This window comes from Diabrotica virgifera, chromosome 2 (genome assembly GCF_917563875.1).
Source record: "Diabrotica virgifera virgifera chromosome 2, PGI_DIABVI_V3a".
In the NCBI taxonomy this organism is placed as follows: domain Eukaryota; kingdom Metazoa; phylum Arthropoda; class Insecta; order Coleoptera; family Chrysomelidae; genus Diabrotica; species Diabrotica virgifera.
Window position 1 is genome coordinate 171264653 of NC_065444.1, and position 12882 is coordinate 171277534.

At 33.1% G+C, this 12882-nt stretch overlaps 1 protein-coding gene across 5 annotated transcripts in view; it reads left to right on the top strand.

Annotated features, from left to right (window-relative positions):
• The window catches only part of LOC114332531 (choline-phosphate cytidylyltransferase A), a 178166-nt gene that overhangs the window by 107557 nt on the left and 57727 nt on the right, over nucleotides 1-12882 (top strand). For all 5 annotated transcript variants that reach the window (XM_028282343.2, XM_028282345.2, XM_028282344.2 and 2 more), the window contains one exon: nucleotides 4560-4788. In XM_028282343.2, coding sequence (XP_028138144.2) covers nucleotides 4560-4788 — 229 coding nt within the window. The remainder of the gene's footprint in view (nucleotides 1-4559; nucleotides 4789-12882) is intronic.

A 12882-nucleotide genomic window follows, 5' to 3' on the forward strand; every position in this document is an offset into this window, starting at 1 on the left:
GTGTTCTTTAAAGGCGATAGCTTTCATCAGTATTCATCGAGGTTCATGAGTATTCATCCTTATATATTTTCTTAATGTGTATTTTTCTCTTCTTCTTTTACTTCTTGGAGATCTTTCGATCTGTTTAATTCTGAAGCTGCCTCTGGTTTCCTGGAAGGTAGATTGCCAACTATCCCTCCATCTTTTAGGTGGTTTTCCGGGGGGTCTTGAACCGGGTGGGTTGTTTTCTAGGGCAACTTTTGGGAGTCTAATCTCATTCATTCGTCTTACATGGTTGTACCACATCCTCTTGCGCTGCCTTCCCTATCTTACAATATCTTGAATTTTGCGTTGCTCTCTAATGTTTGTGTTTGTCACACTCAAAAAAATTTAGTTCGTAATATTGATTAACAGTGATTACTGAATAGTATTTCGTTGTCACAACAATTTAATTTGTTGTTTCAACGAACTTTTAGACATTGACGAATGTATTTGGTTATTGTCACAATGATTGAATAATAATTGTGAGAATAACTAGAGTACATTAATCAATAACACTCAATTTATTCAGCCAATAACTTAGTTTCGTATATTTAATAAATACTGTTAATTCTGACAGCAACTCACGTTCTTGATTTCGTAGATGACAAGCAATTACCTTGGTTTATCGTGACAACGTACAGATTTCATTAAAACAATGTACAAATGTTGTTAATATAGAGTAATATATGATTATTGAATAGATGTAAATTGATTGTTGTGACAACGAATGCATTAATCAATCTACTACTGCATTTAATACCCACAATCAATGCGTACATTGTGACAATAATCGTAGTTGTTGAGACAATAAATGTTTTGCTTGACCATTTGAAAGTTAACGGCTTTTCCTTATCGTGATACCCCTAGCTTCTCTGTGTTACCGAAGTGCCGAATAATAATTGCATTTCGTTTTTAAGTGTAGTCCGTAGTAGAAGGAAGTTTTTATGTGTCTATTATCGTGAAATTTCGGTCGAATTCTTTTTAAATGTTTTCATTTTTTTCGAATCCTGAGAAAACTAATTATTATTTTTGAAAATTTAAATGCAAAATAAAATATTACAGTATTATCGAGGGTCTGAAGTCCCTGAGAACCTCTATAATGATTATTTTAATAAGTCACAGGGATGAAAAAGAGGAAATTTAGTATGATTTTTAATTTCAAATAGGCATACCATTCGACAGAAACTTTTTGTTTATTCTAAGGGACTTTCTGCCCTCGGTAATAATGTAATATTTTATTCTGCGTTTAAATTTTTCAAAAATACTTATTAGTTTTCTCAGAATTCCAAAAAAAATGAATGCGTTTAAAAAGAATTCGATCGAAATTTTGCACCTGCGCTCTCAAAAAGGATTAAAGTGTTATACATTTTTGGAATCACTATTTCAAACGCTTTTAAATAAGCTGTCACATGACGTACTTCCCATTAAAAAAAATCAAAGTTACGCCCCGCCTGTCACCTGAAGAGGGATCGTGTAAAGTTCGAAACATTGATGTTATAATATACTTTGATTATTTTAAAAATCGACCTGTCCGAGCGTTTTGCTTATGTGCTAAAAATAAATAAGTTAATAAGGGGTTGGGGGAGTGTAACACTTATTCCAGTACACTGTATAAGTGAAATCATATGAAAAATCACACAGTGTAAAGTCCTTTAGGTTAAGGACAAAAAAGGGGGATTTAAAAAATTATTATTAATCAATTAATATCATACATTGGGCTATTGCAGTGGTTCCCAACCTTTTATGTCTCGCGACCCACCTTCTGATGTTTTTCCATATTCGCGACCCATCCCTCACCCATGATGATACGCTATTCTGTACTCTGTACGCTACTTAGCTACTGTAAGAGCCACGCCGCGGCCCACCTGAAATGTGCCCGCGACCCACTAGTGGGTCGCGACCCACCGGTTGGGAAACGCTGGGCTATTGCATTCAGTAATTATTAATATAAAATACGTTCATAGTAGGAATGATCGAAACTGATTGTAAGAATGAATAGAATTGCTTGTAAGAAAAACCGTATTTATTGTGGGAATGAACGGAATTAATTGTAACAATAAACGGAAATAATTGTAGAAATAAACGAAATACGTTAGGAGAAATAACACTGTTATTGACACAACGAATAGTCTTCGTCGGTCAATTAACGACGTTGTTGTTTCAATAAATAGTGTTCGTTGACTCAGTGAACAGAGTTCGTAATATCAATAAATAGTGTTCGTTGACTCAGTGAACAGAGTTCGTAATACCAATAAAGTGATATTATGGTATACATAATGAATGTTCATCCATTCAATAAACGTAATACATTGGCTCAACGAACGAAAATAATGAATTGATGAACATCGTTTTGTTTTCCCAATAAAACCAAGAATTGGACAAATTTTAAGTATTGCGTTTGTTGTCTGAATTAACATTTTTATTGATATTACGTACCTTTTTCGTTGAGTGCACCCTATCTCTTCTTGTTTTTTCCACTATTGTTCTTAGGCTTTTCATTTCGGCAACCATTAGCATCTGTTTCGTTTTGTTGGTGTCTTCGCGAACTTCTGCGCCATATCTCATGATCGGTCGTATGCAAGACTTGTTTATTCTAATTTTACTATCTGTGCTAATATACGGATTTGACCAGACTATCTCCCGCAGACATCCTGACAATGCAGATGCAGATGCTTTGTTGATCTGACTCCTCAGGTCCTTTACTGGGTCGTGGGTACTTGATATATCTATGCCCAGATATCTGAATTGCATCATTTGTTCTATAGGGTTGTTCTCAATCACTAACTTACATCTGAGCGGATCTTTTGTTATTGTCATACAATTAGTTGTGTTGGTAGAAATGTTCATATTTAGTTGGCGGCTTATTTGAAAGAATTGAAAGAGTTGTCTCTGAAGATCATATTCTGATTCGGCAATGATTGCTGCATCATCTGCGTAACACACCATATCGTCGGTTCGCTAAACTCAGACACAACTGGCTAGTGATTTTAGTGGGTAACTTTTTTGTTTTTTGCCAATTTTGCCAAAATTTGCAAAATTACTATTTATAATTATTAACTACTACACTCCTGGCCAAAAAAAATGGGACACCTTAAAAATGGGTGATTTTTGATGACTCGAATCTACTAAACCTGTTGTCCGATTTTAGTGATTTTTTTAGTATGTTATAGCCTTATTCTTTAAGAATCTCGATGTATTAATATTGTTGTTGAACATGTAAATGTCATTATATACCGGGTGTAACAATAATACTGTGTTTTTTCCTCAAAGTTCGGAACACCCTGTGGAATATTCTAGCATTTAAAAAATATTGAAATTAAAACTCAATTGTAGCCTTAGCCTTTCTTAACATTCTGCTTTGTGACTCATTCACTTCTGTTGGATAATGAAAAAGTTAGGTGCTTTGACAACTAGCCATGTTCTTCATCAATACAGGGTGTTTCTAAATAAGCGCGACAAACTTTAAAGGGTAATTCTGTGTGAAAAAATAATGACCGTTTGATTTATGAACATATGTCTGCAAATGCTTCGTTTCCGAGATACGGGATGTTGAATTTTTTCTTACACACTGACGATTTATTTATTGCTCTGAAACCAGTTGAGATATGCAAATGAAATTTGATGGGCTTTAAGAAGTAGTTATTGCTAATTTTTTGACGTACAATTATGTATTTTATATTCACAATTGGCGTGCATACGGGTCATATACCCTGTATGCACGCCAATGGTCAATATAAAATTTTTAGTTGTATGTCAAAAAATGTAAAATGACTACCTCTTAAAACCTACCAAATTTCATTTGCTACCTCAACCGATTTTAGAGCAATAAATAAATCGTCAGTTTGTACGAAAAAATTCAACATCCCGTATTTCGAAGACGAAGCATTTGCGGACGTATGTTTATAAAGCAAACTATCATTATTTTTTCTAGTAGAATTAACCCTTAAAGTTTGTCGCACTTATTTAGAAACACCCTGTATTGATGAAGAACATGGCTAATTGTTAAAGTACCTAACTTTTTTATTATCTAACATAAGTGAATGAGTCAAAAAACATAATGTTAATAAAGCCTAAAAATACAATTGAGTTTTAATTTCAATATTTTTTAAATGCTAGAATATTCCACAGGGTGTTCCGAAGTTTGAGGAAAAAACACAGTAGTATTGTTACACCTGGTATATTATGACATTTACATGTTCAGCAACAATATTACTAAATCGAGATTCTTAAAGAGTCTATAACATACTAAAAAAATCACTAAAATCGGACAACAGGTTTAGGAGATTCGAGACATAAAAAATGACCCATTTTTAAGGTGTCCCAATTTTTTTGGCCAGGAGTGTATTTAGTAATTATTTTTTTGTCAATTTTGCCAGATTGACAAAATTACTAAAATCACTATACCAATTCTTTTGTTGCCCATTCTATATCCGAGATTAAGAGGTATGATGTCTATTTTTAATAGTCTAAAATGTATATAACACTACAGTTTTAAATAGAAATAAACTTATCGTTAATAATTCTCTTTTTCTTTTCAGTCATCGCATTGTGGACCAGCGCTTTTCAGCGATGAGTTGGAAGCGTATAGGATCAGAGAAGCATGCGATTATGCTCAAAAAATTACATACGAAGTGGCGAAGTGTGGGAGATCACCTAGGCGAATAAGAGTCTACGCTGACGGTATTTATGATTTGTTCCATCAAGGCCATGCTAGGCAGCTAATGCAGGCTAAAAACGTTTTTCCTAATGTCTATCTGATTGTTGGCGGTAAGTTAAAATTAATTTCAAATAATATCATAAATATTGTTCTAAAACTGTTTCCTTGTGACAATTTCTCAGCTTTTATCAATTCTGGAATGAACTTCCCATCTTGAAACCGAAACTTCAAATAAAGCATTTATTGTTAGCGACAACTTTAATATTATTGATAGTTGCTATAACTAACTCAGCTTATATGCTCTGAAATACTTGAGCAATGTATTCAATTTTAGAAGTTATGGAAAATCATATAGAGTATTCTAGAATAACAAAAAATATACTAGTTAGAAAAGTGGTCAGTACATTTTAAGAAACCTTTAATTTTTAACTATTCTCGTGATCATATCCGAGATTTTTACTTAATGTGCACTTATTCATCTCTTTATTTTCTGAGACTTACAAAATGTGTATTGAAAAAATTTTCTAATGTCTTACTGACACATTAAATTTATTTCATACACATAATATGTGAAAAGTATATTTGGACAAAAAATAATAAATGTGTTATTAAAATGGGTTTAATATACACTTGCGATCATAAAAAGCGGGCCACTCGATGAATTATTCAAGTTAAATGTCTCGAATTTTCTAAAGCTGTTGTCCAATTTAAGTGATTTTTTTATTATGTTATAGCCTTATTCTTTAACAATATCGCTATAATAATATTGTTGGTAGACAGGTAAATTGTCATTGTATACCGGGTGTAACAATCATACTGTGTTTATTCCTTTTTTTTTTTGAAAAATGGCTTTGGCAGAGCCAATTAGCCAGACTTGTTTCTGATTGATTGCAGATTCATAGTCATAAATTTCTTATAACATAAGTACATCCTACAATTTTATTTTTATAGATACATTGGTACATTGTGCAGCTTTTTTTATTTTGTTTTTTTTTTAATTATTTTACTGTTTTTTTAATATACATTTTATTTTGTGCGAAACACTTTTTTTTTACTTCTTTTTTTTTCTATTCTTTTTTATTTTTGTTCCTTTTTTTTCTTTTTTTTTGTTTATTATTTTTTTTGTTATTATTTTATTTTGTGTTTTTTTTAATATTATTTTTTTTTTAATTTTTTCAAACCACATTAACAAATTATGCCTATTTATTACATATTACGTTTACAACTTGTATTTACATAATTTATCATGTTTATAAATGAGATGAAGAATTTCCATATTATTTGTAAATATTAAAGTATTTAGGTTTATTGGGAAAAACCATTTTAAATCTTTTAATTTCTTATAAAGGTCGTTTATGTTATTTATTTTACATGACATTCTAATATGACATGTGTTAGATCTCCGATTTTGCCACAAGTACAATTGGGAGTATCTGTCAAGCCGATTCTATGCCTGTAAGATGGCGTAAGAGCATGATTGGCTCTCAACCGATTAATGGTCTTTATAAAAATGTCTGTTATATTCTGTGTAAAACCATCTTTTTGAGAATATCCTAGGGTTACAATGAGCAAAATTTGAGCCAGTATTACATTCTCTGTAATGCAATTGCCAATTATTTTAAGTTTTTGTCTGCTAAAAGTATCAATATCTGAAGCTGGAATTAAATTTTTGTTTATTTTTTCTCCGATCACATAAGCTGATTTAGCAAAATTGTCAACTATTTCATTGCCTTTTATTCCCTCAAAGTGTTTATTCCTCAAAGTTCGGAACACTCTGTGAAATGTCTTAGCTTAGATAAAATATTGAAATTAAAACTCGATTGTAGCCTTAGGCTTTCTTAACATTTTATTTTTTGATTTATTTGTTTATGTTGGATAACAAAAAAGTTGGCACATTAACAACTAACCATGTTCTTCATCAATACAGGGTGTTTCTAAATAAGTGCGACAAACTTTAAAGGGTAATTCTGCATGAAAAAATAATGACAGTTTGCTTTATAAACATATATCCGCAAATGCTTCGTTTCCGATGGGATGTTGAAGTTTTTCTTACAAACTGACGATTTATTTATTGCTCTAAAACCTGTAGAGTTGTAGAGATATGCAAATCAAATTTGGTAGGTTTTAAGAGGCAGTTATTGTGCATTTTTTGACATACAATTAATAATTTTATATTCACCATTGGCGTGCATACGGGTATAAACATTTTAGATACATCCCGTATGCACGCCAATGGTGAATATAAAATTCTTAATTGTATGTCAAAAAATGCACCATAACTACCTCTTAACACATACCAAATTTGATTTGCATATCTCAACCGGTTTTAGAGCAATAAATAAATCGTCGGTTTGTAAGAAAACATTCAACATCCCGTATCTCGAAAACGAAGAATTTGCGGACATACGGTTATAAAGAAAACGGTCATTATTTTTTCATGCAGAATTACCCCTTAAAGTTTGTCGCACTTATTTAAAAATACCCTGTATTGACGCAGAACATGGTTAGTTGTTAACGTGCCTAACTTGTTTATTATCCAACATAAACAAATAAATCAAAAAAGAAAATGTTAAGAAAGACTAAGGCTACAATCGAGTTTTAATTTCAATATTTTTTCTATGCTAATACATTCCACAGGGTGTTCCGAACTTTGAGGAATAAACACAGTATGATTGTTACACTCGGTATACAATGACAATTTACCTGTCTAGCAACAACATTATTAGAGCGATATTGTTAAAGAATAAGGCTATGACATACTAAAAAATCACTCAAATCGTACAACAGGTTTAGAAAATTAGAGACATCTAACTTGAATAATTCATCGATTGAAAAATACACACAAGTTTTTAAGACTGCAATTTTTTTGTTTATAATAGAATAACTTAATTGAAAAATTAAGTTTTATATCTATCTATACATCACGTACGAACAGTATGAACTAGAATTGAATTAAAAAAAATAAGAATAATATTTTTAAAACTATCATGAAATGTACATAACTTGCTCATAAACAACTATGATAAACATAAACAACTCATAAACGCGATGATAGAAATAGTGACAACATTTAAATACTTGGTAACATAGTTAATGTAAGTGGAGATCACACAAAAGAAATTAGATCTAGGATAGAAATTGCAATTTTGCAACATTCATATAAAACGGAAGAACTTACGTTACAACTGCAACCTAACCATAGGATTTCGCAGAAGAATGCAACTAGTATTTCTTCTTCTTTATTTATTTGATAAAGTGCTGCATACCTTTTTAACTACCAAAAATATAAAGAGTTAGAAGTTGTACTAACACGATATAATCATGAAAATTATCCAAATTCATTTTTATTAATTTTATGGTATGAATCTATCCCTAGACGTATTTGTAAATTGTTTTGTAATAATAAAATAAAAATTCCATTTTTATTCAGTTGCAATGCAAAGGCAAAACAATCCTATTTTTCACTTAGAATACGGAGCGCAGTCCAGAACTCTGAATCGACGATTTTCGACTCTTGTTGGAGTCTCATCGGAGAAAACGTAGGCCTGCTACTCCATACTTAAGTGTCCAACACCGAGAGTTTATCCCCCACACCGCAACTAAGGTGAATGGACTAGGTGACTAGCGTCATCTGGCAATTGAAAGATGAAGTAGTTTTCAATCCTAGTAGCAATATTAATAATATTTAAAAATATTAAAATATTACTAACAGATTTTTAAATTGAAAAATTATTGGTCCATTTCCTTGGTAACACCTCCATGGCTTCTAATGTCCAACACCGAGAGTTTATCCCCACACCGCTACTGACGGATAGGACTAGGTGACTAGCGTCATCTGGCAATTGAAAGATGAAGTAGTTTGTAATAGATGTTTGTAATAGGTGTTTTGTAATAGATTTTGCCATTTTGTTCATTAAGTGGGATGAGAGCTGCTTCTTTGTCTTCTTTTTTCTCTCTGTCGTCTTTTTTCACGTCTATTTCTTGCATGACCATTGATGTATCTTTCCATTGTACTCTGAGCTTGGGGTCCCAGGTATGTTTACATATCTGCGATTTTTCGAAGTCTCTCTTTTTCATATATTTTTCACGCTCGTTTGTTTCATTTTTTTTTCTGGAAGCCGTCTGTTGTGAACCGGTTATACTGCAGCCACTTGGCTTATTGTACATCTTCCATTCGTTTATGGAACCCATTCCAGAATTCTGGAACCCTGTACCAGCTTATACAGTCTAGTGGGTGGGTGCCATATATATTTGGAGTCACTTCGATGTCTCCGAAAAATGTTTGCCGCCTCCGATCCAATGCCTCACAGTCATGCAAAATATGGTTGACTGTTTCAGGTTCTCTGTTACAGAGTCTGCAGCTCAAATCTCCATGAGACAGCCCCATTGTATGCAGGTGACCCTTAACTGGCGCATGTCCAGTGAGAAGACCTGTTATGACTCTGAGCTGATTCCTGCTTGTTTTCAGCAGTAACTCAGCCCTACTAGCACATGTCCGTCTGATATACATCTTGCCATGTGTTTGACCGGGTACACTCTCCCAGTGTGAGTTGTGTTGGCTTCGGATCCAGGCTTTTTTTCGTTCGCGGACGGTGCTTTTTGGCACTCCCACGGCCGGCTCTGGACCCAGGTATTTTGTAGCTGATGCTCTCTTGGCAAGTGCATCAGCTGTTTCATTGCCATATATGCCCCGATGACCTGGAACCCATACCAGTATAACACTGTTATGTTGTGCCAGTCTGTCAAGTTCTTGTCGACATTCCCACACCAGCCTAGAGTTCACCTTATGGCTTACAAAGGCCCCAATGGCTGCTTGGCTATCTGTGCATATGTTAACCCGCTGCAGTTCGACTGCCCTCAGGTTGTTTTCTCTTGCATATTGCAAGATTGCAAAAATCTCTGCCTTAAATACGGAGGTACATTCTCCCAGTGGAATAGAAATGTTGAAATTTCCACCACTACAGAATATCCCTGCGCCCGAACCGTCTGCAGTTTTAGACCCGTCCGTATACCAGGTGTAACCCTGCAGTCTGGGACGAGAGTTTCCTCCGTCACCCGTGTTGAGCTGCCCCCCCCCCCCCACTTGCAAAAATTAAAAAACAAATAGCTCTGATTTATGAGCTATTTATGAGCTCTCATATTCCGCAAACTAAAAATTTTGAGCTCGTTCCACTGAGCAGGAATTTAATACCTTTAATACCCACTACTTAAAAATAGGAATATTGAATCGGTTTTTGCGGCAGAATTACGAGCTATTTATGAGCTCTTGAAATTATATAGTTTCGATTTTTGAGCTCATCCCCTTCACCCCCAAACAACCCTTTAATTGATTTAACTTAAGAGAAAGATGCTGAGAAAACTTAAAATATATCGTATTGCGGATATAATTCATATAGCTTATATACTCTAAGAATAAACTATTAAATCAAGAGCATTTCGATTATTGAGCTACAACCCCTTCGCCAGAAAACCACCCTATCTTCCCGGCTTAAGAGAAAGTTGTATTTAAAATGCGTTAAACTAATTATTTGGCGACTACATATCATTTAATAATTTATAAGCTTAAAAAATTACGCGCATTTAGATCAGTAAATTGCAATTTATTTTGTATAGTGCAGTCACTGAAGGTAAAAATCAACGATTACCTTCAATTTCGGTGAACGTTCATCGATTTTCACGAAAATTGGTGAGTGGTTAGAGGATACGTCAAGAAACAAAGGTGACATGGTACCACCTTGCGCCTTTACCCTGAGGGTGGATACCGCCCCTTCTCGGGGGTGAAAATTATTTTATAAAAAATAAATGCACAAATCAATAAAAGAACAAATTAAAAGCAAAATTTATTATATAAAGTTAATAAAATAAGTCAATACTTTTTAAGTTATTAAAGATCAAAGATTTTAATTATTTGTGAAAAAAATGCATGTTTTGAAAAGGTTTTTTGTAAATCACTGAAAAACTTTAAGTTTTTACAAAAAAGTTAATAGTAGTTTAATTCGTATAGCTTATATTCTAAGAATAAACTCTTAAATCACGCGTCTTTCGATTATAGAGCTACAACCCCTTCGCAAGAAAACGACCCCATATTCCCGGCTTAAGAGAGAGTTGTTCTTAAAATAATTTAAATTAATTATTTGGCGACTACATATCGTTTAATAATTTATGAGCTTGCAAAATATACGCATCTCAATTATTGAATTGCCATTTTCTTTCTATAGTGCAGTCACTGAAGGTAAAAATCAACTAGTACCTTCGATTTCGGTAAATCTCCATTCATTTTCACGAAAATTGGTGAGCGGATTTTGATACTATCAACTTTTTCTGCATCTTATTTTTCATAGGTATTTCTAAGTACTTTGACAAGTATTTAGTACCTAAATGTTATAAAATGCATCTCTTTCCCGTTATTTAAGCTTGAACCCTTAGATTTTAACAGTCGCGGAAAAAAATATACATTTAATTACCAATAACTTACTTTAAATTAACATTAAAGGGTTTTTCAAGTAAGCAATTTATTATATTTTTTATTAGCTTCAATTTTAGTGATGAAAACTTTTTTGCAAAAACTTACAGTTTTTGAGTCATTTATGAAAAATCGCTCTAAAGCATGCATTTTCTTTCCAAAAATTAAAATATTTGATCTTTAATAACTCAAAAAGTATTGATTTATTTTAATCACATTATATAACAAATTTTGCTTACAATTTGTCCCTCTCTCGATTTGTGGGGTTATTTTTAATAAAGTAATTTTCACTCCCGAGAAGGGGTGACATATACCCCAGACTAAAACCCCAAGTTGTTATTGTCAATTCGTGAAAATAAATGGAGATTTACCGAAATCGAAGGTACTAGTTGATTTTTACCTTCAGTGACTGCACTATAGAAAGAAAATGGCAATTCAATAATTGAGATGCGTATATTTTGCAAGCTCATAAATTATTAAACGATATGTAGTGGCCAAATAATTAATTTAAATTATTTTAAGAACACTCTCTCTTAAGCCGGGAATATGGGGTCGTTTTCTTGCGAAGGGGTTGTAGCTCTATAATCGAAAGACGCGTGATTTAAGAGTTTATTCTTAGAATATAAGCTATACGAATTAAACTACTATTAACTTTTTTGTAAAAACTTAAAGTTTTTCAGTGATTTACAAAAAACCTTTTCAAAACATGCATTTTTTTCACAAATAATTAAAATCTTTGATCTTTAATAACTTAAAAAGTATTGACTTATTTTATTAACTTTATATAATAAATTTTGCTTTTAATTTGTTCTTTTATTGATTTGTGCATTTATCTTTTATAAAATAATTTTCACCCCCGAGAAGGGGCGGTATCCACCCTCAGGGTAAAGGCGCAAGGTGGTACCATGTCACCTTTGTTTCTTGACGTATCCTCTAACTACTGACCAATTTTCGTGAAAATCGATGAAGGTTCACCGAAATTGAAGGTAATCGTTGATTTTTACCTTCAGTGACTGCACTATACAAAATAAATTGCAATCTACTGATCTAAATGCGCGTAATTTGGAAGCTTATAAATTATTAAATGATATGTAGTCGCCAAATAATTAGTTTAATGCATTTTAAGTACAACTTTCTCTTAAGCCGGGAAGATAGGGTGGTTTTCTTGCGAAGGGGTTGTAGCTCAATAATCGAAATGCTCTTGATTTAATAGTTTATTCTTAGAGTATATAAGCTATATGAATTATATCCGCAATACGATATATTTTAAGTTTTCTCAGCATCTTTCTCTTAAGTTAAATCAATTAAAGGTTTGTTTGGGGGGTGAAGGGGATGAGCTCAAAAATCGAAACTATATAATTTCAAGAGCTCATAAATAGCTCGTAATTCTGCCGCAAAAACCGATTCAATATTCCTATTTTTAAGTAGTGGGGGGGGGCTGACTCAGCCCCCCCCCCCACTAGGGTATTAAATTCCTGCTCAGTGGAACGAGCTCAAAATTTTTAGTTTGCGGAATATGAGAGCTCATAAATAGCTCATAAATCAGGGCTATTTGTTTTTTAATTTTTGCAAGTGGGGGGGCCAGCTCAACACGGGTTCCTCCGTCCCATTCGTCTCGTGGGCAAATGTCCACTTGAAAAGGTACTTCAGGCTTGTATCTTGATGTCATATGGTCAGAAATCATCATCCATTCGGCATCATTAATTTCATTCGTTATTCTACTATGTCCTGATTTAACTGG